The 25,642-nt window shown below is 34.4% G+C and overlaps 1 protein-coding gene across 1 annotated transcript in view; it reads left to right on the top strand.

Annotated features, from left to right (window-relative positions):
- The window catches only part of LOC132083782 (uncharacterized), a 38,840-nt gene extending 18,152 nt beyond the window's left edge, over window positions 1-20,688 (top strand). Inside the window, exons 3-5 of the mRNA XM_059488668.1 lie at window positions 6,900-7,014; window positions 14,518-14,620; window positions 20,516-20,688. Coding sequence (XP_059344651.1) covers window positions 6,900-7,014; window positions 14,518-14,620; window positions 20,516-20,578 — 281 coding nt within the window. The 3' untranslated portion in view covers window positions 20,579-20,688. The remainder of the gene's footprint in view (window positions 1-6,899; window positions 7,015-14,517; window positions 14,621-20,515) is intronic.
- The last annotated feature ends 4,954 nt before the right edge of the window (window positions 20,689-25,642 follow it).

Here is a 25,642-nt window from a genome sequence, read left to right on the forward strand (position 1 = left end):
AAAACAAAAATTCCTGAAAAAAATCCCTAAAAATCCTTGAAAAAAAAACAAAACAAAAAAAAAAAAACCCAAAAATTCTTGAAAAAAATCCCTAAAAAATCCTTGAAAAAAATAAAAAAAACCCACAAAACTTCCTGAAAAAAAATCCCTAAAACATCCTTGAAAAAATAAAAAAAACCCCCAAAATTCCTGAAAAAAAATCCCTTAGAAATCCTTGAAAAAATAAAAAAAAAAAAACCAAAAAATCCTGAAAAAAATCCCTAAAAAATCCTTGAAAAAATTAAAAAAAAAAAAAAAAAATTCCTGAAAAAAATCCCTAAAAAATCCTTGAAAAAGTAAAAAAAAACCCTGAAATAACTCGGAAAAATCCCAGAAAAAAAAAAAAAAAAAAAGAAAATCTGAAATAACTTCAAAAAATCCGAGAAAAAATGAAAAATAATTCCTTGGAAACTTCAAAAGAAGCCCTGGAAGTTTCATGGAAAAAAAGCCTAAAAAATTTCAGCCAAAATCCTGAAAATTCCAAAGAAAATCATCCACATCTTCCACAGGTGAGAGTTCCTAAAAAACCCAAAAATACCGAAAAATTTCACCCAAAAATTCATTGGAAAAGTTTTAAAAAATGTTTTAAATTTTTTAAATTTAAAAATCTAAGAAATTCCAGAAAATTCCATAGAAAAGCTCAAAAATAAAATCCTGAAAAATAAACATCCCCAAATTCTGTAGAGAATCCAAAAAAAATCCTTGAAAAAAAAAAATTCAATGGAGAAATTCTGGAATTCCTTTAAAAAATGGCAAAAATTCTGTGGGAAAATGAGAATAATTCTATGGAAAAGTTGAAATATTTCTCAATTAAAATCCAAAAAAATTTCGTGGAAAAATCCCAAAAATTTCAGCCAAAATCCTGAATATTCCGAAGAAAAATTTCCAGATTTTCCACAGGTGAGAGTTCCTAAAAAACCCAAAAATACCGAAAAATTCCACCCAGAAATTCATTGGAAAAATTTGAAAAAATTTTTAAATTCTTTAAAAATTTTAAAAATTTTGTAAAAAATATTTCACATCTTGCACAGGTGAGAGTTCCTAAAGAACCCAAAAATACCGAAAAATTCATTGAAAAATTCATTCCAAGAATTTAAAAAAATTTTAAGTATTTTGAATTTATAAGTTTAAAAAATTCCCAAAAATTCCATAGAAAATTCCATAGAAAAACCCAAAAATAAAATCCTGAAAAAAAGTTTCCAAATTCTGTAGAGAATCCAAAAAAAATCTTTGAAAAAAAGAAATTCAATGGGAAAATTCTGGAATTCCTTTAAAAAATGGCAAAAATTCTGTGGGAAAATGAAAATAATTCTATGGAAAAATAGAAATATTCCTAAAGGAAAATCACAAAAAAATCCGTGGAAAAATCCCAAAAATACCGAAAAATTTCACCCAAAAATTCATTCATAAATTTTTAAAAATTTTTCAATTTTTTCAATTTAAAAATTTTAAAAATTCCCAAAAATTCCATAGAAAATTCGATAGAAAAATCCAAAAATAAAATCCTGAAAAAAAATTTCCAAATTCTGTAGAGAATCCATAAAAAATCCTTGAAAAAATGAAATTCAATGGAGAAATTTTGGAATTCCTTTAAAAAATGGCAAAAATTCTGTGGGAAAATGAAAATAATTCTATGGAAAAATAGAAATATTCCTGAAGGAAAATCTCATAAAAATCCATGGAAAAATCCCAAAAATACCGAAAAATTTCACCCAAAAATTCATTCAAAAATTTTTAAAAATTTTCCAATGTTTTGAATTTTAAAATTCTAAAAATTCCTAAAAATTCCATCGAAAATTCCATCGGAAAATCCAAAAATGAAATCCCGACAGACAAACAGCCCAAATTCTGTAGAAACTAAAAAAAATCCTTGAAAAAAAGAAATTCAATGGAGAAATTTTGGAATTCCTTTAAAAAATGGCAAAAATTCCGTGGGAAAATGAAAATAATTCTGTGGAAAAATAGAAATATTCCTAAAGGAAAATCACAAAAAAATCCGTGGAAAAATCCCAAAAATCCTGAAAATTTCACCCAAAAGTTCATTGGAAAATATTTCAAAAATTTCTAAATTTTTTAAATTTAAAAATTTTCAATATTCCTAAAAATTCCATGAATTTAAAAATGTTTAAAATTCCCAAAAATTCCATCGAAAATTCCATCGAAAAATCCGAAAATAAAATCCTGAAAAAAAAAAATCCAAATTCTGTGGAGAATCCAAAATAATCTTTGAAAAAAAGAAATTCAATGGGAAAATTCTGGAATTCCTTTAAAAAATGGCAAAAATTCTGTGGGAAAATGAAAATAATTCTATGGAAAAATAGAAATATTCCTAAAGGAAAATCACAAAAAAATCCGTGGAAAAATCCCAAAAATCCTGAAAATTTCACCCAAAAATTCATTCAAAAATTTTTAAAAATTTTTCAATTTTTTCAATTTAAAAATTTTAAAAATTCCCAGAAATTCCATAGAAAATTCGATAGAAAAACCCAAAAATAAAATCCTGAAAAAAAGTTTCCAAATTCTGTAGAGAATCCATAAAAAATCCTTGAAAAAATGAAATTCAATGGAGAAATTTTAGAATTCCTTTAAAAAATGGCAAAAATTCTGTGGGAAAATGAAAATAATTCTATGGAAAAATAGAAATATTCCTAAAGGAAAATCTCATAAAAATCCATGGAAAAATCCCAAAAATCCTGAAAATTTCACCCAAAAGTTCATTGGAAAATATTTTAAAAATTTCTAAATTTTTTAAATTTAAAAATTTTCAATATTCCTAAAAATTCCATGAATTTAAAAATTTTTAAAATTCCCAAAAATTCCATCGAAAATTCCATCGAAAAATCCGAAAATAAAATCCTGAAAAAAAAAATCCAAATTCTGTGGAGAATCCAAAAAAAATCCTTGAAAAAAAGAAATTCAATGGGAAAATTCTGGAATTCCTTTAAAAAATGGCAAAAATTCTGTGGGAAAATGAAAATAATTCCGTGGAGAAATAGAAATATTCCTAAAGGAAAATCACAAAAAAATCCGTGGAAAAATCCCAAAAATCCTGAAAATTTCACCCAAAAATTCAATCATAAATTTTTAAAAATTTTTCAATTTTTTCAATTTAAAAATTTTAAAAATTCTCAAAAATTCCATCGAAAATTCGATAGAAAAATCCAAAAATAAAATCCTGAAAAAAAGTTTCCAAATTCTGTAGAGAATCCAAAAAAAATCCTTGAAAAAAAGAAATTCAATGGAGAAATTTTGGAATTCCTTTAAAAAATGGCAAAAATTCCATGGGAAAATGAAAATAATTCTATGGAAAAATAGAAATATTCTTAAAGAAAAATCACAAAAAAATCCGTGGAAAAATCCCAAAAATTTCAGACCAAAATCCTGAAAATTCCAAAGAAAATCTTCCACAGGTGAGAGTTCCCAAATTCGCAACAATCCTCAAAAAAATTCCATCCAAAATTTTTAAAATTCTGGGAAAAATCTTAAAATTCATCTCAAAAATCAACGCTGCTTTTCCAAAAAAGTCTCCGCAAATTTTATTGCGTTCATCCGGCAACTGGATGATATTTCTTCAAAAAACTCAAGAAAAAATTCCAGAAATTTTCCGTCTGTTCCCCAAAAAGCCCAAATTTTTTCCCCAAAAATTCCCAATTTTTTTTTCCCAAAATTTCCAAAATTTTGCCCCAAAAAATTTCCCTTTTATTCCCCAAACATTCCCTCTTTTTCCCCCAAAATTCCAAAATTTTTCCCCAAAACTTCCCTTTTTTCCCGCAAAATACCCAAATTTTGCTCCAAACATCCCCTTTCCTTTTCCCCCAAAATTCCCAAGTTTTTCCCCTCAAATTCCCAAGTTATTTCCCCCCAAAACTCCCAAGTTTTTTCCCCAAAAATTCTCTTTTTTTCTCAAAAAATTCCCAAATTTTCCCCCAAAATTTCCTTTTTTCCCCCAAAATTCCCAAAATATTTCCCCCAAAATTCCCAAATTTTTTCCCAAAAAGTTCCCAGTTTTTCCCCTTAAAATTCCAAAAATTTCCATTTTTTTCCCCGAAATTCCCAAATTTTTTCCCCAAAATTCCTGAATTTTGTCCCCAAAATTCCAAAATTTTTTCCCCAAATTCCCAAAGTTTTTCCCCAAAATTTTTATTATTTTACCCAAAAATTCCCCATGTTGTTTTCCCAAATTTCCCAAACTTTTCCCCAAAAATTCCCAAATTTTTTCCCCAAAACTCCCAAATTTTTCACCCAAAATTCCCAAAATTTTTCACCCAAAATTCCCCAAATTTTTTGCTAAAATTCCCTTTTTTTCCCCAAAACTCCTAAACATTCTCCCCAAAATTCCCATGGTTTTTACCCCAAAATTCCCAATTTTTTCCCCAAAATTCCCTCATTTCCCCTTATAATTCCCAAATCTTTCCCTCCAAATTCCCTTTTTTTCCCCCAAAACACCCAAATTTTTCCCGAAAATTCACAATTTTTTTCCCCAAAATTCCCGAATTTTTTCCTTAAAATTCCCATTTTATTAACCAAAAAAATCCCTTTTTTTCTCCCAAAATTCCCAAATTTTTTCCCCCCAAAGTCCCAAATTTTTTCCCAAAAATTCCCGATTTTTTCCCTCCAAAATTCCCGTTTTTTTAAGGGAAAATTCGGGATTTTTTCTGGATTTCAGCGTCGCGTCGGCCCCGCGGGATTTGCAGGAGCGGCGGCTGCGGGAGCGGCTCCGGGAGCTTTTCCTGAAAAAATTCCCAAAAATCCCAAAAATCTCCCAAAGCTTCTCCAACAAAATCCCAAAAAACGCCACAAAAAATCCCAAAATTCCTCCAAAACCAATCCCAAAATTGCTCTAAAAAACCCAAAAAAATCCCCCCAAAATTCCCATTTTTTAAACCCAAAAACTCCCAAATCTTTTCCCCAAAATTCCCATTTTGTTAACCAAAAAATTCCCTTTTTTTTTTCCAAAATTGCCTTTTTTCCCCGAAGTTCCCTTTTTTCCCCTTAAAATTCCAAAAATTCTTCCCCAAAGATTCCCAATTTTTCCCCAAAATTCCCAAAATTTTTCCCCAAAATTTTTCCCCAAAAGTCCCTAATTTTTTCCCAAAATTTCCATTTTTTTCCCCAAAACTCCCAAATTTTTCACCCAAAATTCCCAAAATTTTTCCCCCAAAATTCCCCAAATTTTTCCCTACAATTCCCTTTTTTCCCCCAAAACTCCTAAACTTTCTCCCCAAAACTCCCATGTTTTTTACCCCAAAATTCCCGATTTTTTCCCCAAAATTCCCTCATTTCCCCTTATAATTCCCAAATCTTTCCCTCCAAATTCCCTTTTTTTCCCCCAAAACACCCAAATTTTTCCCGAAAATTCACAATTTTTTTCCCCAAAATTCCCGAATTTTTTCCTTAAAATTCCCATTTTATTAACCAAAAAAATCCCTTTTTTTCTCCCAAAATTCCCAAATTTTTTCCCCCCAAAAGTCCCAAATTTTTTCCCAAAAATTCCCGATTTTTTCCCTCCAAAATTCCCGTTTTTTTAAGGGAAAATTCGGGATTTTTTCTGGATTTCAGCGTCGCGTCGGCCCCGCGCGATTTGCAGGAGCGGCGGCTGCGGGAGCGGCTCCGGGAGCTTTTCCTGAAAAAATTCCCAAAAATCCCAAAAATCTCCCAAAGCTTCTCCAACAAAATCCCAAAAAACGCCACAAAAAAAATCCCAAAATTCCTCCAAAACCAATCCCAAAATTGCTCTAAAAAACCCAAAAAAATCCCCCCAAAATCCCCATTTTTTAAACCCAAAAACTCCCAAATTTTTTCCCCAAAATTCCCATTTTATTAACCAAAAAATCCCTTTTTTTCTCCCAAAATTCCCGAATTTTTTCCCCCCAAAGTCCCAATTTTTTTCCCAAAAATTCCCAATTTTTTCCCTCCAAAATTCCCGTTTTTTTAAGGGAAAATTCGGGATTTTTTCTGGATTTCAGCGTCGCGTCGGCCCCGCGGGATTTGCAGGAGCGGCGGCTGCGGGAGCGGCTCCGGGAGCTTTTCCTGCCAAAATTCCCAAAAATCCCAAAAATCTCCCAAAGCTTCTCCAACAAAATCCCAAAAAATGCCACAAAAAATCCCAAAATTCCTCCAAAACCAATCCCAAAATTGCTCTAAAAAACCCAAAAAAATCCCCCCAAAATTCCCATTTTTTAAACCCAAAAACTCCCAAATCTTTTCCCCAAAATTCCCATTTTGTTAACCAAAAAATTCCCTTTTTTTTTTCCAAAATTGCCTTTTTTCCCCGAAGTTCCCTTTTTTCCCCTTAAAATTCCAAAAATTCTTCCCCAAAGATTCCCAATTTTTCCCCAAAATTCCCAAAATTTTTCCCCAAAATTTTTCCCCAAAAGTCCCTAATTTTTTCCCAAAATTTCCATTTTTTTCCCCAAAACTCCCAAATTTTTCACCCAGAATTCCCAAAATTTTTCCCCCAAAATTCCCCAAATTTTTCGCTACAATTCCCTTTTTTTCCCCAAAACTCCTAAACTTTCTCCCCAAAATTCCCATGTTTTTTACCCCAAAATTCCCGATTTTTTCCCCAAAATTCCCTCATTTCCCCTTATAATTCCCAAATCTTTCCCCCCAAAATTCCCTTTTTTTCCCCCAAAACACCCAAATTTTTCCCCGAAAATTCACAATTTTTTTCCCCAAAATTCCCGAATTTTTTCCTTAAAATTCCCATTTTATTAACCAAAAAGTCCCTTTTTTTCTCCCAAAATTCCCAAATTTTTTCTCTCCCAAAGTCCCAATTTTTTTCCCAAAAATTCCCGATTTTTTCCCTCCAAAATTCCCGTTTTTTTAAGGGAAAATTCGGGATTTTTTCTGGATTTCAGCGTCGCGTCGGCCCCGCGGGATTTGCAGGAGCGGCGGCTGCGGGAGCGGCTCCGGGAGCTTTTCCTCAGGGACGAGGATGAGGAGGAGGAGGAAGAAAATCCCCAAATTCCAGAGGTGAAAATTGGGGAAAAATGGGAAAAAATCGATCGGGGGAATTGAGGAAAAAAATGGGAAAAAATTGGGGAATTTTAGGGGAAAAATGGGGGAAAAATTGGGAAAAAATTCAGAAACTTGGGGCAAAAATGGGGGGAAAAGAGAAAGAAAAAAGGAAAAAATTTGGGGAATTTTGGGGGCAAAAAAGGGGGAAAATTGGGAAAAAATGGGGGAAAAGGAGGAAAGAAACTGGAAAAAAATTGGGGAATTTTTGGGGAAAAATGGGGGAAAAGAAATGGGAAAAAATTTGGGAATTTTGAGGGGAAAGTGGGGGAAAATTGGGAAAAATTGAGAAATTTGGGGGGAAAAATGGGGAAAGGAGGAAAAGATGGGAAAATGGGGGGAATTGAGAAATTTGGGGGGAAAGAAAAGGGGGAAAAAATTGGAAAAAATTGGGGAAAAATGGGGGGAAAATTGGGGGAAAAAATGGAAAAAATTTGGGGAATTTTGGGGGAAAAATTGAGAAATTTGGGGAAAAAATGGGGGAAAGGAGGGAAAAATTTGAGGAATTTTGATGGGAAAAATGGGGAAAAATTGGGAAAATTTGAGAATTTTGGGGAAAAAAGGGGGGAAAAGGAGAAAAAACCAGAAAAAATTTGGGGAATTTTGGGGGGAAAATGGGAAAAATTGAGAAATTTGGGGGGAAAAATGGGGGAAAGGAGGAAAAAATCTGAGAAATTTCGATGGGAAAAATGGGGAAAAATTGGGAAAAATTGAGAAATTTGGGGAAAAAAGGGGGGAAAAGGAGGAAAAATCTGGAAAAAAATTTGGGGAATTTTGGGGGAAAAATTGAGAAATTTGGGGGAAAAATGGGGGAAAGGAGGGAAAAAATTGAGGAATTTTGATGGGAAAAATGGGGGGAAATTGGGAAAAATTGAGAAATTTGGGGAAAAAATGGGGGAAAAGGAGAAAAAACCAGAAAAAATTTGGGGAATTTTGGGGGGAAAATGGGAAAAATTGAGAAATTTGGGGGGAAAAATGGGGGAAAGGAGGAAAAAATTTGAGAAATTTCGATGGGAAAAATGGGGAAAAATTGGCAAAAATTGAGAAATTTGGGGAAAAAATGGGGGAAAAGGAGAAAAAAACAGAAAAAATTTGGGGAATTTTGGGGGGAAAATGGGAAAAATTGAGAAATTTAGGGAAGAAATGGGGGGAAAGGAGGAAAAAATTTGAGAAATTTTGATTGGAAAAAATGGGAAAATTGGGAAAAATTGAGAAATTTGGGGAAAAAAGGGGGGGAAAGGGAGGAAAAATCTGGAAAAAATTTGGGGAATTTAGGGGAAAAATTGAGAAATTTGGGGGAAAAATGGGGAAAAAGGAGGGAAAAATTTGAGGAATTTTGATGGGAAAAATGGGGAAAAATTGAGAAATTTGGGGAAAAAATTGGGGGAAAAGGAGAAAAAAACAGAAAAAATTTGGGAATTTTGGGGGGAAAATGGGAAAAATTGAGAAATGTAAGGAAGAAATGGGGGGAAAGGAGGAAAAAATTTGAGAAATTTTGATTGGAAAAAATGGGAAAATTGGGAAAAATTGAGAAATTTGGGGAAAAAAGGGGGAAAAGGAGGGAAAAAATTGAGGAATTTTGATGGGAAAAATGGGGGGAAATTGGGAAAAATTGAGAAATTTGGGGAAAAATGGGGAAAAAGGAGAAAAAAACAGAAAAAATTTGGGGAATTTTGGGGGGAAAAAATTGAGAATTTTGGGGAAAAGTGGGGGAAAATTGGGAAAAATTGAGAAATTTGGGGAAAAATGGGGGGAAGGGAGGAAAAAATGGGGAAAATTCAGAAATCTGGGGAAAAATGGGGGGAAAATTGGGGAAAAAATGGGGGGAAAAGGAGGAAAAAATGGAAAAATTTTGGGGGAATTTTGGGGGGGAAAATGGGAAAAAATTGAGAAATTTGGGGAAAAATGGGGGAAAGGAGGGAAAAATGGAAAAAATTGGGGAATTTTGGGGGAAAATGGGAAAAATTGAGAAATTTGGAGAAAAAAATGGGGGAAAGGAGGGAAAAATTTGAGGAATTTTGATGGGAAAAATGGGGAGAAATTGGGAAAAATTGAGAAATTTGGGGAAAAAATGGGGGAAAAGGAGAAAAAACTGGAAAAAATTTGGGGAATTTTGGGGGAAAATGGGAAAAATTGAGAAATGTAGGGAAGAAATGGGGGGAAAGGAGGAAAAAATTTGAGGAATTTTGATGGGAAAAATGGGGAAAAATTGGGAAAAATTGAGAAATTTGGGGAAAAAAGGGGGGAAAAGGAGGAAAAATCTGGAAAAAAATTTGGGGAATTTTGGGGGAAAAATTGAGAAATTTGGGGGAAAAATGGGGAAAAAGAGGGAAAAATTTGAGAAATTTTGATGGGAAAAATGGGGGGAAATTGGGAAAAATTGAGAAATTTGGGGAAAAATGGGGGGAAAGGAGGAAAAAACTGGAAAAAATTTGGGGAATTTTTGGGGAAAAAATGGGGGAAAAAATAGGGAAAATTGGGGAAAAAATCGGGGAAAAGGAGGAAAAAAAAAGGAAAAAATTGGGGAATTTTGGGGGAAAATGGGGGGAAAATTGGGAAAAAATTGAGAAATTTGGGGAAGAAATGGGGGAAAGGAGGGAAAAATTGGAAAAAAAATGGAGAATTTTGAGGGAAAAATTGAGAAATTTGGGGAAAAAAATTGGGGAAAGGAGGGAAAAATTGGGAAAAATTGAGGAATTTTCAGGGAAAAATGGGGGGAAAATTGGGGGGAAAATGGGGGAAAAGAAGAAAAAAATGGAAAAAATTTGGGGAATTTTGGGGGGAAAATGGGAAAAAATTGAGAAATTGGGGGAAAAAAGGGGGGAAAAGGAGAAAAAACCAGAAAAAATTTGGGGAATTTTGTGGGAAAAATTGAGAAATTTGGGGGAAAAATGGGGGAAAGGAGGGAAAAATTTGAGGAATTTTGATGGGAAAAATGGGGAAAAATTGGGAAAAATTGAGAAAGTTGGGGAAAAAATGGGGGAAAAGGAGGAAAAATTTGGGGAATTTTGGGGAAAAGTGGGGGAAAATTGGGAAAAATTGAGAAATTTGGGGGAAAATGGGGGGAAGGGAGGAAAAAATGGGGAAAATTCAGAAATCTGGGGAAAAATGGGGGGAAAATTGGGGAAAAAATGGGGGAAAAGGAGGAAAAAAATGGAAAAATTTTGGGGGAATTTTGGGGGGGAAAATGGGAAAAAATTGAGAAATTTGGGGAAAAATGGGGGAAAGGAGGGAAAAATGGAAAAAATTGGGGAATTTTGGGGGAAAATGGGAAAAATTGAGAAATTTGGGGAAAAAAATGGGGGAAAGGAGGGAAAAATTTGAGGAATTTTGATGGGAAAAATGGGGAAAAATTGGGAAAATTTGAGAAATTTGGGGAAAAATGGGGGAAAAGAGGAAAAAAACTGGAAAAATGGGGGAAAATTGGGAAAAATTGAGAAATTTGGGGAAAAAATGGGGGAAAGGAGGGAAAAATTTGAGAAATTTCCATGGGAAAAATGGGGGGAAATTGGAAAAAATTGAGAAATTTGGGTCAAGTTTGGGGGAAAAGGAGGAAAAAAAAGGAAAAAATTTGGGGAATTTTGGGGGGAAAAATTGAGAATTTTGGGGAAAAAATGGGGGAAAAGGAGAAAAAAAAGGAAAAAATGTGGGGAATTTTGGGGGGAAAATGGGAAAAATTGAGAAATTTGGGGGAAAAATGGGGGAAAGGAGGAAAAACCTGGGAAAAATTTGGAGAATTTTGGGGGGAAATGGGGGGAAATTGGGAAAAATTGAGAAATTTGGGGAAAAATGGGGGAAAGAAGGGAAAAATTTGAGGAATTTTGATGGGAAAAATGGGGGGAAATTGGGAAAAATTAAGAAATTTGGGGAAAAATGGGGGGAAAGGAGGAAAAACTGGGAAAAATTGGGGAATTTTGGGGGGAAATTGGGAAAAATTGAGAAATTTGGGAAAAAATGGGAGAAAGGAGGAATAGATTGGGAAAATTTGAGAAATTTGGGGGAAAAGGAGGAAAAAACTGGAAAAAAAATGGGGAATTTTGGGGGGAAAAATGGGGGGAAAGGAGAAAAAAATGGAAAAAAATTGGGGAATTTTGGGGGAAAAATGGGGAAAATTGAGAAATTTGGGGAAAAAATTGGGGGAAAGGAGGGAAAAATTTGAGAAATTTCGATGGGAAAAATGGGGGGAAATTGGGAAAAATTGAGAAATTTGGGGAAAAAATGGGGGAAAAGAGAAAAAAAACTGGAAAAATGGGGGAAAATTGGGAAAAATTGAGAAATTTGGGGGAAAAGGAGGAAAAAAACTGGAAAAAAAATTGGGGAATTTTTGGGGAAAAAATGGGGGAAAAAGTAGGGAAAATTGGGGGAAAAATGGGGGAAAAAAAAGGAAAAAATTGGGGAATTTTTGGGGAAAAAATGGGGGAAAAAATAGGGAAAATTGGGGAAAAATGGGGGAAAAAAAAGGAAAAAATTGGGGAATTTTGGGGGAAAATGGGGGGAAAATTGGGAAAAAATTGAGAAATTTGGGGAAGAAATGGGGGAAAGGAGGGAAAAATTGGAAAAAAAATGGAGAATTTTGAGGGAAAAATTGAGAAATTTGGGAAAAAAAATGGGGGAAAGGAGGGAAAAACTGGGAAAAATTGAGGAATTTTCAGGGAAAAATGGGGGGAAAATTGGGGGGAAAATGGGGGAAAAGAAGAAAAAAATGGAAAAAATTCGGGGAATTTTGGGGGAAAAATGGGAAAAAATTGAGAAATTTGGGGAAGAAATGGGGGCAAAGGAGGAAAAAATGGGAAGAAATGGGGGGAAAATTGGGAAAATTGAGAAATTTGGGGGAAAAGGAGGAAAAAACTGGAAAAATTGGGGAATTGTGGGGGAAAAAAAGGGAAAAATTGAGAAATTTGGGGAAAAAATGGGGAAAAGGAGGGAAAAATTTGAGGAATTTTGATGGGAAAAATGGGGGGGAAATTGAGAGAAATTGAGAAATTTGGGGGCAAAATTGGAGAAAAAATTGGTGAAATTTGGGGAGAAGTTTGGTGGAGAATTGGGAAAAAACCTGGGAATTCTGGGGAGAAAAATGAGGAAATTCAGGGAAAAATTGAGAATTTTTGGGCAAAATTGGCCTAAAAATTGGGGATTTGGGGGCAGATATTGGGGAAAAAAGGGGAATTTTGGGGGAAAATTGGGAATTTTTATAGAAAATTTGGAATTTTGGGGAAACCATTTGGAAATTTTGTGGGAGATGGGGAAACTTGGGGAAAATGGACAATTTGGGGAGAAAATTTGCTTCAAAAATTGGAAATTTTGGGGCAAAATTGGGGAAAAAATTGGTGGAATTTGGGGAGAAATTTGGTGCAGAATTAGGGAAAAAAATGGGAAATTTTGGGGGAAAAATTGAGAATTTTGGGGCAAAATTTGCCTTAAAAATGGGGATTTGGGGGCAAATATTGGGGAAAAAAGGGGAATTTGGAGGGAGAATTTGGAATTTTGTGGGATTTTGTTGATTTTGGTGAATTTTGGGTGTTTTTGGGCAGGATGAGGAGCAGCAGCTCTGGGATTTTGGGAATTTTGTGGGATTTGGGGAATTTTGGGGAAAGCATTTGGAAATTTCGTGGGAAATTTGGGGAAAATGGACAATTTGGGGAGAAAATTTGCTTCAAAAATTGGAAATTTGGGGGCAAAATTGGGGAAAAAATTGGTGGAATTTGGGGAGAAATTTGGTGGAGAATTGGAAAAAACCCTGGGAAATTCTGGGGAGAAAAATTGAGAATTTTGGGGCAAAATTGGGGAAAAAAATTGGTGAAATTTGGGGAGAAATTTGGTGGAGAATTGGGAAAAAACCTGGGAAATTCTGGGGAGAAAAATTGAGAATTTTGGGGGGAAAAATTGAGAATTTTGGGGCAAAATTGGCCTAAAAATTGGGGATTTGGGGGCAGATATTGGGGAAAAAAGGGGAATTTTGGGGGAAAATTTGGAATTTTTATAGAAAATTTGGAATTTTGGGGAAACCATTTGGAAGTTTTGTGGGAAATGGGGAAACTTGGGGAAAATGGACAATTTTGGGAGAAAATTTGCTTCAAAAATTGGAAATTTGGGGGCAAAATTGGGGAAAAAAATTGGTGGAATTTGGGGAGAAATTTGGTGGAGAATTAGGGAAAAAAATGGGAAATTTGGGGGGAAAAATTGAGAATTTTGGGGCAAAATTGGGGAAAAAATTGGTGAAATTTGGGGAGGAATTTGGTGGAGAATTGGGGAAAAAACCTGGGAAATTCTGGGGAGAAAAATTGAGAATTTTGGGGGGAAAAATTGAGAATTTTGGGGCAAAATTGGCCTAAAAATCGGGGATTTGGGGGCAGATATTGGGGAAAAAAGGGGAATTTTGGGGGAGAATTTGGAATTTTGTGGGATTTTGTTGATTTTTGGTGAATTTTGGGTGTTTTTGTGCAGGATGAGGAGCAGCAGCTCTGGGATTTGGGGAATTTTGTGGGATTTTGGGAATTTTGGGGAAAGCATTTGGTAAATTTGGGGGAAAAATTGAGAATTTTGGGGAGAAAATTTCCTTCAAAAATTGGAAATTTGGGGGCAAAATTGGGGGAAAAAATTGGTGGAATTTGGGGAGAAATTTGGTGGAGAATTGGGAAAAAACCTGGGAAAATCTGGGCAGAAAAATTGAAAATTTTGGAGGAAAAATTGAGAATTTTGGGGCAAAATTGGCCTAAAAATTGGGGATTTGGGGGCAGATATTGGGGAAAAAAGGGGAATTTTGGGGGAAAATTGGGAATTTTTATAGAAAATTTGGAATTTAGGGGAAACCATTTGGAAGTTTTGTGGGAAATGGGGAAAGTTGGGGAAAATGGACAATTTGGGGAGAAAATTTGCTTCAAAAATTGGAAATTTTGGGGCAAAATTGGGAAAAAAATTGGTGAAATTTGGGGAGAAATTTGGTGGAGAATTGGGAAAAACCTGGGAATTTTTGGGGGAAAAATTGAGAATTTTGGGGCAAAATTGGCCTAAAAATTGGGGATTTGGGGGCAAATATTGGGGAAAAAAGGGGAATTTTGGGGGAGAATTTGGAATTTTGTGGGATTTTGTTGATTTTTGGTGAATTTTGGGTGTTTTTGTGCAGGATGAGGAGCAGCAGCTCTGGGATTTGGGGAATTTTGTGGGATTTTGGGAATTTTGGGGAAAGCATTTGGTAAATTTGGGGGAAAAATTGAGAATTTTGGGGAGAAAATTTCCTTCAAAAATTGGAAATTTGGGGGCAAAATTGGGGAAAAAATTGGTGGAATTTGGGGAGAAATTTGGTGGAGAATTGGGAGGAAAATGGGGAAATTTGGGGCAAAATTGGCCTAAAAATTGGGGATTTGGGGGCAAATATTGGGGAAAAAAGGGGAATTTTGGGGGAGAATTTGGAATTTTGTGGGATTTTGTTGATTTTGGTGAATTTTGGGTGTTTTTGTGCAGGATGAGGAGCAGCAGCTCCGGGCCGAGGTTCGGGCGCTCCTGGCGGCGTTTCCCGAGCAGGAATTCTCGGGCAGAGCCGTCGCCCGCATCTTCCACGGCATCGGTGAGAAAAACACAAAAATCCCGAAATTTAAAAATTCCCAACCCTGAAAATTCCAAATTATCAAAATCCCTGAGCGGAAATTCCGAAAAATTCCGAGATTCTGACCCCAAAAATGGCAAATTCCCGGGCAAAAATCGCCAAAAATTCAAATTTTCAAGCCCAGGAATCTCAAATTGACAAAATTCCCCATTGGAATTTCTCAAAATTGCAATCGGAAATTTTCAAATTTCAAAATTTCCTGTTCAAAATTTTTTGGGAATTTGGGATTTTGAGGATTTGGAATTTTGGGGGGGAATTTCCAGATTTGAGAATTTGGGATTTTTTGGGAATTTGAGATTTTGAGGATTTGGAGTTTTTGGGATTTTGGAATTTCCAGATTTGGGAATTTGGGATTTTGGGAATTGGGGATTTTGGGGGGGGAATTTCCAGATTTGGGAATTTGGGATTTTTTGGAATTTGGGATTTTGAGGATTTGGAATTTTGGGGGGGAATTTCCAGATTTGGGAATTTGGGATTTTTGGGGAATTTGGAATTTTGAGAATTTGGAATTTTGGGGGAGGAATTTGGGATTTTTTGGGAATTTGGGATTTTTGGGGAATTTGGAATTTTTGGGGCAAATTTCCAGATTTGGGAATTTGGGATTTCTTGGGAATTTGGGATTTTGAGGATTTGGAATTTGGGGGGGGAATTTCCAGATTTGAGAATTTGGGATTTTTTGGGAATTTGGGAATTGGGATTTTTGGGGGGGAATTTCCAGATTTGGGAATTTGGGGTTTTTTGGGAATTTGGGATTTTGAGGATTTGGAATTTTTGGGATTTTGGAATTTCCAGATTTGGGAATTTGGGATTTTTTGGGAATTTGGGATTTTGGGGGGAATTTCCAGATTTGGGAATTTGGAATTTTTTTGGAATTTTGGATTTCTGGCAATTTGGATTTTTGGGGGGCAAATTTCCAGATTTGGGAATTTGGGATTTTTTTTGGAATTTGGAATTTTGAGAATTTGGAATTTTTGGGGAGGAATTTGGGATTTTTTGGGAATTTGGGATTTTTGGGAATTTGGAATTTTTTGGGGTAAATTTCCATATTTGAGAATTTGGGAATTTTTTTGGAATTTGGGGTTTTGAGGATTTGGAATTTTGGGGGCAAATTTCCAGATTTGGGAATTTGGGATTTTTTGGGAATTTGGGAATTTTTTTGGAATTTGGGATTTTTTGGGAATTTGGAATTTTTGGGAATTTGGAATTTTTTGGGGTAAATTTCCAGATTTGAGAATTTGGGAATTTTTTTGGAATTTGGGATTTTGAGGATTTGGACTTTTTGGGGCGGAATTTCCAGATTTGGAAATTTTAGGTTTTTGGGGCATTTGGAATTTTTTTTTTGAATTTCAAATTTTGAGGATTTGGAATTTTTGCAATTTTGGAATTTGCAGATTTGGGCATTTGGGATTTGGAGGATTTGGAATTTTTGGGGATTTTGGAATTTCCAGATTTGGGAATTTGGGATTTTTGGGGAATTTGGAATTTTGAGGATTTGGGATTGTGGGATTGAATTTTGGAAGAATTTGGGGAATTTGGGGTTTTTGGGGAATTGAATTTTTTAGATTTGGGATTTTTGGGAATTTGGGATTTTTTTGGGCAAATTTCCAGATGTGGGAATTTGGGATTTTTTGGGAATTTGGGATTTTGAGGATTTGGAATTTTTGGGGGGAAATTTCCACATTTGAGAATTTGGGATTTTGAGAATTTGGGATTTTGGGGGGAAATTTCCAGATTTGGGAATTTGGGATTTTTTTTGGAATTTGGAATTTTGAGAATTTGGAATTTTGGGGGAGGAATTTGGGATTTTTTGGGAATTTTGGATTTTTGGGGAATTTGGGATTTTGGGAATTGGGATTTTTTTGGGGCAAATTTCCAGATTTGGGAATTTGGGATTTTTTGGGAATTTGGGATTTTTGGGAATTTGGAAATTTTGGGGTCAAATTTCCGATTTGGGAATTTTGGATTTTTGGGGGATTTGGGATTTTTTGGGAATTTGGGATTTTGAGGATTTGGAATTTTGGCGGAGAATTTCCACATTTGGGAATTTTGGGAATTTGGGATTTTGGGAATTTGGGATTTTTTTTGGAATTTGGAATTTTGTGGGGGGAATTTCCAGATTTGAGAATTTTGGATTTTTTGGGAATTTGGGATTTTTTGGGAATTTGGGATTTGGAGAATTTGGAATTGTTGGGATTTTGGAATTTCCAGATTTGAGAATTTGGGATTTTTGGGGAATTTGGGATTCTGGGAACTTGGGATTTTTTGGGGGCCAAATTTCCAGATTTTGGAATTTGGGACTTTTGGGGAATTTGGGATTTTTTGGGAATTTGGGATTTTTTGGGAATTTGGAATTTAGGGGGGGGGAATTTCCAGATTTGGGAATTTGGGATTTTTTTGGAATTTGGGATTTTGAGGATTTGGAATTTTGGGGTCAAATTTCCAGATTTGGGAATTTGGGATTTTTTGGGAATTTGGGATTTTTTGGGAATTTGGGATTTTGAGGATTTGGAATTTTGGGGGGAATTTCCAGATTTGAGAATTTGGGATTTTTTTTTTGGAATTTGGGAATTGGGATTTTTGGGGGGGGGGAATTTCCAGATTTGGGAATTTGGGATTTTTTGGGAATTTGGGATTTTGAGGATTTGGAATTTTTGGGATTTTGGAATTTCCAGATCTGGGAATTTGGGATTTTGGGAATTGGGGATTTTGGGGGGAATTTCCAGATTTGGGAATTTGGGGTTTTTGGGGAATTTGGGATTTTGAGGATTTGGAATTTCCAGATCTGGGAATTTGGGATTTTTTGGGAATTTGGGATTTTTTGGGGGGAATTTCCAGATTTGGGAATTTGGGATTTTGGGGAGATTTTGATTTTTTTTGAGAATTTGGGATTGTGGGATTGAATTTTGGACGGGTTTGTGGAATTTGGGGTTTTCGGGGAATTTCATCTTTTGGATTTGGGATTTTTTGGCCATTTCAGGTTTTGGGAAATTCGGGTTTTTAGGATTGGAATTTTGAGGGATTTGGGATTTTTGGGAATCATTTCTGGAATTTTGGAGTTGGGGATTTTTGGACCCTTGGGAATTTCTGATTTGTGACTTTTAGAAATTTGGGGGTTTGGGGTTTTTGTGGAATTGAATATTTTCAATTTGGGGTTTTGGGGAATTTGGGGTTTTGGGGAATTTGGAATTTTAGGGTCAAATTTCCAGATTTGGGAATTTGGGATTTTTGGGGGATTTGTGATTTTTGGGAATTTGGAATTTTTGGGATTTTGGAATTTCCAGAATTGGGAATTTGGAATTTTTTGGGAATTTGGGATTTTGAGGATTTGGAATTTTGGGGGGGAATTTTTGGATTCGGGAATTTGGGATTTTTTGGGAATTGTGGATTTTGGGACCGGGATTTTTAGGAATTGGGATTTTTTGGAAATTGGGATTTTTTTGGGAATTGGGGATTTGGGGACCGGGATTTTTAGATTTTGGGTTTTTGGAAATTGGGATTTTTTGGGAATTGGGGATTTTGGGATGGGAATTTTAGGACTTTGGTGTTTTAGAAAATTGGGATTATTTTGGGAATTGGGGATTTTGGGACTGGCATTTTTTGGATTTTGGCTTTTTGGGAAATTGGAATTTTGGGACTGGAATTTTTCAATTTCAGTTTTTTTGAAATTGGGATTTTTTGCTAATTGGGGATTTTGGGACTGGAATTTTTAGGAATTGGGATTTTTGGGAATTGGGATTTTTTGGGAATTGGGGATCTGGGAACTGGCATTTTTGGGATTTTGGTTTTTTGAAAATAGGGATTTTTTGGGAATTGGGGATTTGGGGACTGGGATTTTTGGATTTTGGAAATTGGGAATTTTTGGGGAATTGGGGATTTTGGGACCGGGATTTTTAGGAATTGGGATTTTTTGGAAATTTGGATTTTTTTGGAAATTGGGATTTTTTTGGGAATTGGGGATTTTGGGAATTTGGGATTTTTAGAATTTTGGCTTTTTGGGAAATTGGGATTTTGAGACCGGGATTTTGGGATTTGGGTTTTTTGGAAATTGGGATTCTTTGGGAATTGGGGATTTGGGGACTGGAATTTTTTGGATTTTGGTTTTTTGGAAATTGGGATTTTTTTGGGAATTGGGGATTTTGGGAGTGGAATTTTTGGATTTTGGGTTTTTGGAAATTGGGATTTTTTTGGGAATTGGGGATTTTGGGACTGGGATTTTTTGGATTTTGGTTTTTTGGAAATTGGGATTTTGGGACTGGAATTTTTGGATTTTGGCTTTTTGGGAAATTGGAATTTTGGGACTGGAATTTTTCAATTTCAGTTTTTTGTAAATCGGGATTTTTTTGGGAATTGGGGATCTGAGAACTGGAATTTTTAGGATTTTGGGTTTTTTGGAAATTGTGGATTTTGGGACTGGAACTTTTGGATTTTGGATTTTTGGGAATTGGTGATTTTGGGACTGGGATTTTTAGGAATTGGGATTTTTGGGGAATTGGGATTTTTTTGGGAATTGGGGGTTTTGGGACTGAAATTTTTGGAATTTGTTTTTTTGGAAATTGGGAATTTTTGAGAATTGTGGATTTTGGGACTGGGATTTTGGGATTTTGGTTTTTTTGGAAATTTGGATTTTTTTTGAAATTGTGGATTTTGGGACTGGGATTTTTAGGATTTTGGTTTTTTGGAAATTGGGATTTTTTGGGAATTGGGGATTTTGGGATCAGGATTTTTAGGAATTGGGATTTTTTGGAAATTGGGATTTTGGGACTGGAATTTTTGGATTTTGGTTTTTTGGGAAATTGGGATTTTTTGGGAATTGGGGATTTTGGGATCAGGATTTTTAGGAGTTGGGATTTTTTGGAAATTGGGATTTTTTTGGGAATTGGGGATTTTGGGACTGGGATTTTTTGGATTTTGGTTTTTTGGAAATGGGGATTTTGGGGGAATTGGGCATTTTGGGACTGGGATTTTTGGATTTTGGTTTTTGGAAATTGGAAATTTTTGGGACCAGGATTTTTGGATTTTGGTTTTTTTGGAAATTGGGAATTTTTGGGAATTTGGGATTTTGGGGAGTTTCAGACGTGCAAAATTGGGGTTTTAGGAATGGAATTTTTAGGAAATTGGGGTTGGGATTTTGGGGGACTTGGGATTTTTATGACTTTTGGGAATTTGGGAATTTAGGATTTTGGGACTGGGATTTTTAGGATTTTGGTTTTTTGGGAAATTGGGATTTTTTGGAAATTAGGGATTTGGGGACTGGGATTTTTGGATTTTGGTTTTTTAGAAATTGGGAATTTTTGGGGAATTTTTGGATTTTGGGACTGGAATTTTTAGATTTTGCTTTTTGGAAATTGGGAATTTTTGGGAATTGGGGATTTTCCCACTGGGATTTTTAGGATTTTGGTTTTTGGAAATTGGGATTTTTTGGGAATTGGGGATTTTGGGACTGGGATTTGTAGGAATTGGGATTTTTTGGAAATTGGGATTTTGTTGGGAATTGGGGATTTGGGGACCGGGATTTTTGGATTTTGTTTTTTTGGAAATTGGGATTTTTTGGGGGAATTTGGGATTTTGGGACTCGCATTTTTAGGATTTTGCTTTTTGGAAATTGGGATTTTTTTTGGGAATTTGGGATTTTGGGACTCGCATTTTTAGGATTTTGCTTTTTGGAAATTGGGATTTTTTTGGGAATTGGGGATTTAGTATTTTTGGGGGCAATTTGGGATTTTTGGAATGTTCAGATTTGGGATTTTTAGGATTTGGGGAATTTGGGATTTTAGACTTTTGGGAATTGGGAATTTGGGATTTTTCTGATTTTAGGATTTCTGTAAATTTGGGATTTTTCTGGTTTTCCCTCCCCAGGCTCTCCCCGTTTCCCCGCTCAGGTTTTCGGCCGCGACCGAAGGTTCTGGAGGCGCCTCCTGAGCGTGGAGTTCCGGAGCCTGGCACGGCTGGCAACCAGCGAGATCAGAGCCTGGAAATGAGGGAAAAAAACCCAAAAAATGGGGGCAAAATCCTCAAAAATCTAGGGAAAAAATAATAAAAAATAAAGAAAAAAATCCCAAAAAAGTGTGTGAAAAAACCTAAAAACTGTGGGAAAAGTCCTAAAAAAATCTGGGAAAAAACACCAAAAAATCCCAATAAAACTGTGGGGAAAAACCCAAAAAACTTCAGGAGGAAACGTCAAAAAACTGCAGGAAAAAGAGAAAATTTCAGTTTAAAAAACCCCAAAATTTCAGTTCTGGGGGCGCCTCCTGAGCGTGGAGTTCAGAGCCTGGCACGGCTGCAACCAGCGAGATCAGAGCCTGGAAATGAGGGAAAAAACCCCAAAAATGGGGGGAAAAACCCCAAAAAATGGGGGCAAAATCCTCAAAAATCCAGGGAAAAAATAATAAAAAATAAAGGAAAAAATCTCAAAAAGCTGCGTGAAAAAACCCAAAAACTGTGGGGAAAACTGAGCGAAAATCCTTAAAAAATCTGGGAAAAAAAACCCAAAAAAAGCAGAAAAAAATCCCAAAAAACTGCGTGAAAAAACCCAAAAACTGTGGGGAAAAACGGGGGGAAAATCCTAAAAAAATCCGGGAAAAAAAGCCCAAAAAAAGCAGAAAAAATCCCAAAAAAACTGCGAGGAAAAATCCTCCAAAATCCAGGGAGAAAAATAATAAAATAATAGAAAAAAAATCCCAAAAAATTCAGGAAAAAACACCCAAAAACTGCAGGAAAAAATCGCAAAAACCTGCGAGAAAAAGCAGAGAAAATCATGGAAAAAAACAGAAAAATTCCTGAAACAAAATGAACAGGAAAAAGCCCCAAAATTCAGGGGAAAATACCCAAAGAACTACAGAAAAAAATCCCCAAAAATGTGGGAAAACACTAAAATAATCCAGAAAAAAACCCAAAAAAAGCAGAAAAAAAATCCCAAAAAACTGCGTGAAAAAACCTAAAAACTCTGGGGAAAAACCCCAAAAAACTCTGGGGAAAATCCTCAAAAATCCAGGGAAAAAATTATAAAAAATAAAGAAAAAAATCCCAAAAAGCTGCGTGAAAAAACCCAAAAACTGTGGGGAAAAACGGGGGGAAAATCCTAAAAAAATCCGGGAAAAAAAGCCCAAAAAAAGCAGAAAAAATCCCAAAAAAACTGTGAGGAAAAATCCTCCAAAATCCAGGGAGAAAAATAATAAAATAATAGAAAAAAAATCCCAAAAAATTCAGGAAAAAACACCCAAAAACTGCAGGAAAGAATCCCAAAAACCTGCGTGAAAAAGCAGAGAAAATCATGGAAAAAAACAGAAAAATTCCTGAAACAAACTCAAAATGAACAGGAAAAAGCCCCAAAATTCAGGGGAAAATACCCAAAGAACTACAGAAAAAAATCCCCAAAAATGTGGGATAACGCTAAAAAAATCCAGAAAAAAACCCAAAAAAAGCAGGAAAAAATCCCAAAAAACTCCAAAAATTCAGGGAAAAAAAAAATCCAAAAAAAGCAGAAAAAAAACCCCAAAAACTGCGTGAAAAAACTCAAAAAACTGTGGGGAAAACTGGGGGAAAATCCTAAAAAAATTCGGGAAAAAAAAAAAAAAAACAAAAAAAAGCAGAAAAAATCCCAAAAAACTGCGTGAAAAAACTCAAAAAACTGTGCGGAAAAATCCTAAAAATTCAGGAAAAAACATCCAAAAACTGCAGGAAAAAATCCCTAAAAGCTCCAAAAATTCAGGGAAAAAAACCCCAAAAAAAGCAGAAAAAATCCCAAAAAACTGCGTGAAAAAATCCAAAAAACTGTGGGGAAAAACCCCAAAAATTCAGGAAAAAACATCCAAAAACTGCAGGAAAAAATCCCAAAAAGCTCCAAAAATTCAGGGAAAAGAAACCCAAAAAAAACAGAAAAAAATCCCAAAAAACTCCAAAAATTCAGGGGAAAAAAAATCCAAAAAAAGGACAAAAAAATCCCAAAAAATTCCAAAAATTCAGGGGAAAAAAAACTAAAAAAAGGACAAAAAAATCCCAAAAAACTGCGTGAAAAAACTCAAAAAACTGTGGGGAAAAACCCCAAAAATTCAGGAAAAAACATCCAAAAACTGCAGGAAAAAATCCCAAAAAACTCCAAAAATTCAGGGAAAAAAAAACCCAAAAAAAGGACAAAAAAAATCCCAAAAAACTCCAAAAATTCAGGAAAAAACATCCAAAAACTGCAGGAAAAAATCCCAAAAAACTCCAAAAATTCAAGGAAAAAAAAAAGACAAAAAAAGGACAAAAAAAATCCCAAAAATTCCAAAAATTCAGGGAAAAAACCCAAAAAAAGCAGAAAAAAACCCCAAAAAACTCCAAAAATTCAGGGAAAAAAAAAAAAAAAACCAAAAAAAGCAGAAAAAATCCCAAAAAACTGCGGGAAAAAACCCAAAAACTGTGGGGAAAAATCCTAAAAATTCAGGAAAAAACATCCAAAAACTGCAGGAAAAAATCCCAAAAACTCCAAAAATTCAGGGAAAAAAAAAAAGACAAAAAAAGGACAAAAAAATCCCAAAAAACTCCAAAAATTCAGGGGAAAAAAATCCAAAAAAAGGACAAAAAAAAAATCCCAAAAAACTCCAAAAATTCAGGGGAAAAAAAACTAAAAAAAGCAGAAAAAATCCCAAAAAACTGCGTGAAAAAATCCAAAAAATTGTGGGGAAAAACCCCAAAAATTCAGGAAAAAACATCCAAAAACTGCAGGAAAAAATCCCAAAAAATCCAAAAATTCAGGGGAAAAACCCCCAAAAAAAGCAGAAAAAATCCCAAAAAACTCCAAAAATTCAGGGAAAAAACCCAAAAAAAAGCAGAAAAAATCCCAAAAAACTCCAAAAATTCAGGGAAAAAAAAACCCAAAAATAGCAGAAAAAATCCCAAAAAACTCCAAAAATTCAGGGGAAAAAACCACAAAAAAGTAGAAAAAAAATCCCAAAAAACTGCGTGAAAAAACCCAAAAAACTGTGGGGAAAAACCCCAAAAATTCAGGAAAAAACATCCAAAAACTGCAGGAAAAAATCCCAAAAAAACTGGATTTTATTGGGATTTTAATCTGGATTTTATTGGGATTTTTTTCGGGATTTTATTAGGATTTTTTTTTTTCTGGATTTTATTGGTTTTTGAATTTTATTTTATTTTATTTTATTTTATTGGAGTTTTTTTCCTGTACTTTATTGGGGATTTTTTTCTGGATCTTATTGGGATTTTTTCTGGATTTTTTTTTTAATTTTTCTTGTATTTTATTGGGGTTTTTTCCTGCAGTTTATTGGGATTTTTTTCCTAGAGTTTATTGCAATTTTTTGGGATTTTATTGGGATTTTTTCTGGATTTTCTTGGTAATTTCTCTTGGATTTTATTGGGATTTTTCTGGATTTTCTTGGTAATTTCTCTTGGATTTTATTGGGATTTTTTCTGGATTTATTGGGGTTTTTCCTGGGTTTTCGTGAGGTTTTTTCTTCAGTTTATTGCAATTTTGGGGGATTTTATTGGGATTTTTCCCTGCATTTTATGGGTTTTTTTCTGCAGTTCATTGCAATTTTTTGAGATTTTTTGGGGATTTTTTTCTGGATTTTATCAGGATTTTTTTCCTGGATTTATTGGGAATTTTCTTGGATTTTATTGGGATTTTTTCTGGATTTTATTGGGGGTTTTTCCTGGAGTTTATTGGGATTTTTTTCCTAGAGTTTATTGCAATTTCTTGGGATTTTATTGGGGTTTTTTTCTGGATTTTATTGGGATTTTTTCTGGATTTTTTTTTTTTTTTTAAATTTTTCTTGTATTTTATTGGGATTTTTTCTGGATTTTTTTTGTAATTTTTCTTGTATTTTATTGGGGTTTTTTCCTGCAGTTTATTGGGATTTTTTTCCTAGAGTTTATTGCAATTTTTTGGGATTTTATTGGGATTTTTTCTGGATTTTCTTGGTAATTTCTCTTGGATTTTATTGGGATTTTTTCTGGATTTTCTCGGTAATTTCTCTTGGATTTTATTGGGATTTTTTCTGGATTTATTGGTAATTTCTCTTGGATTTTATTGGGATTTTTTCTGGATTTATTGGGGTTTTTCCTGGGTTTTCGTGAGGTTTCTTCTTCAGTTTATTGCAATTTTTGGGGATTTTATTGGGATTTTTCCCTGCATTTTATGGTTTTTTTCTGCAGTTTATTGCAATTTTTTGAGATTTTTTGGGGATTTTTTCTGGATTTTATCAGGATTTTTTTCCTGGATTTATTGGGAATTTTCTTGGATTTTATTGGGATTTTTTCTGGATTTTATTGGGGGTTTTTCCTGGAGTTTATTGGGATTTTTTTCCTAGAGTTTATTGCAATTTCTTGGGATTTTATTGGGGTTTTTTTCTGGATTTTATTGGGATTTTTTCTGGATTTTTTTTGTAATTTTTCTTGTATTTTATTGGGGTTTTTTCCTGCAGTTTATTGGGATTTTTTTCCTAGAGTTTATTGCAATTTTTTGGGATTTTATTGGGATTTTTTCTGGATTTTCTTGGTAATTTCTCTTGGATTTTATTGGGATTTTTTCTGGATTTATTGGGGTTTTTCCTGGGTTTTCGTGAGGTTTCTTCTTCAGTTTATTGCAATTTTTGGGGATTTGATTGGGATTTTTCCCTGCATTTTATGGTTTTTTTCTGCAGTTCATTGCAATTTTTTGAGATTTTTTGGGGATTTTTTCTGGATTTTATCAGGATTTTTTTCCTGGATTTATTGGGAATTTTCTTGGATTTTATTGGGATTTTTTCTGGATTTTATTGGGGGTTTTTCCTGGAGTTTATTGGGATTTTTTTCCTAGAGTTTATTGCAATTTCTTGGGATTTTATTGGGGTTTTGTCTGTATTTTTTTGTAATTTTTCTGGATTTTATTGGGATTTTTTCTGGATTTATATTGGTAATTTTTCTGGATTTTTGGGGGTTTTTCCCTTGGCTTTTATTGGGATTTTTTTCTGGAGTTGATAGCAATTTTTTGGGATTTTATCGGGA

Source organism: Ammospiza nelsoni, chromosome 1, assembly GCF_027579445.1.
Source record: "Ammospiza nelsoni isolate bAmmNel1 chromosome 1, bAmmNel1.pri, whole genome shotgun sequence".
NCBI classification, from domain to species: Eukaryota; Metazoa; Chordata; class Aves; order Passeriformes; family Passerellidae; genus Ammospiza; species Ammospiza nelsoni.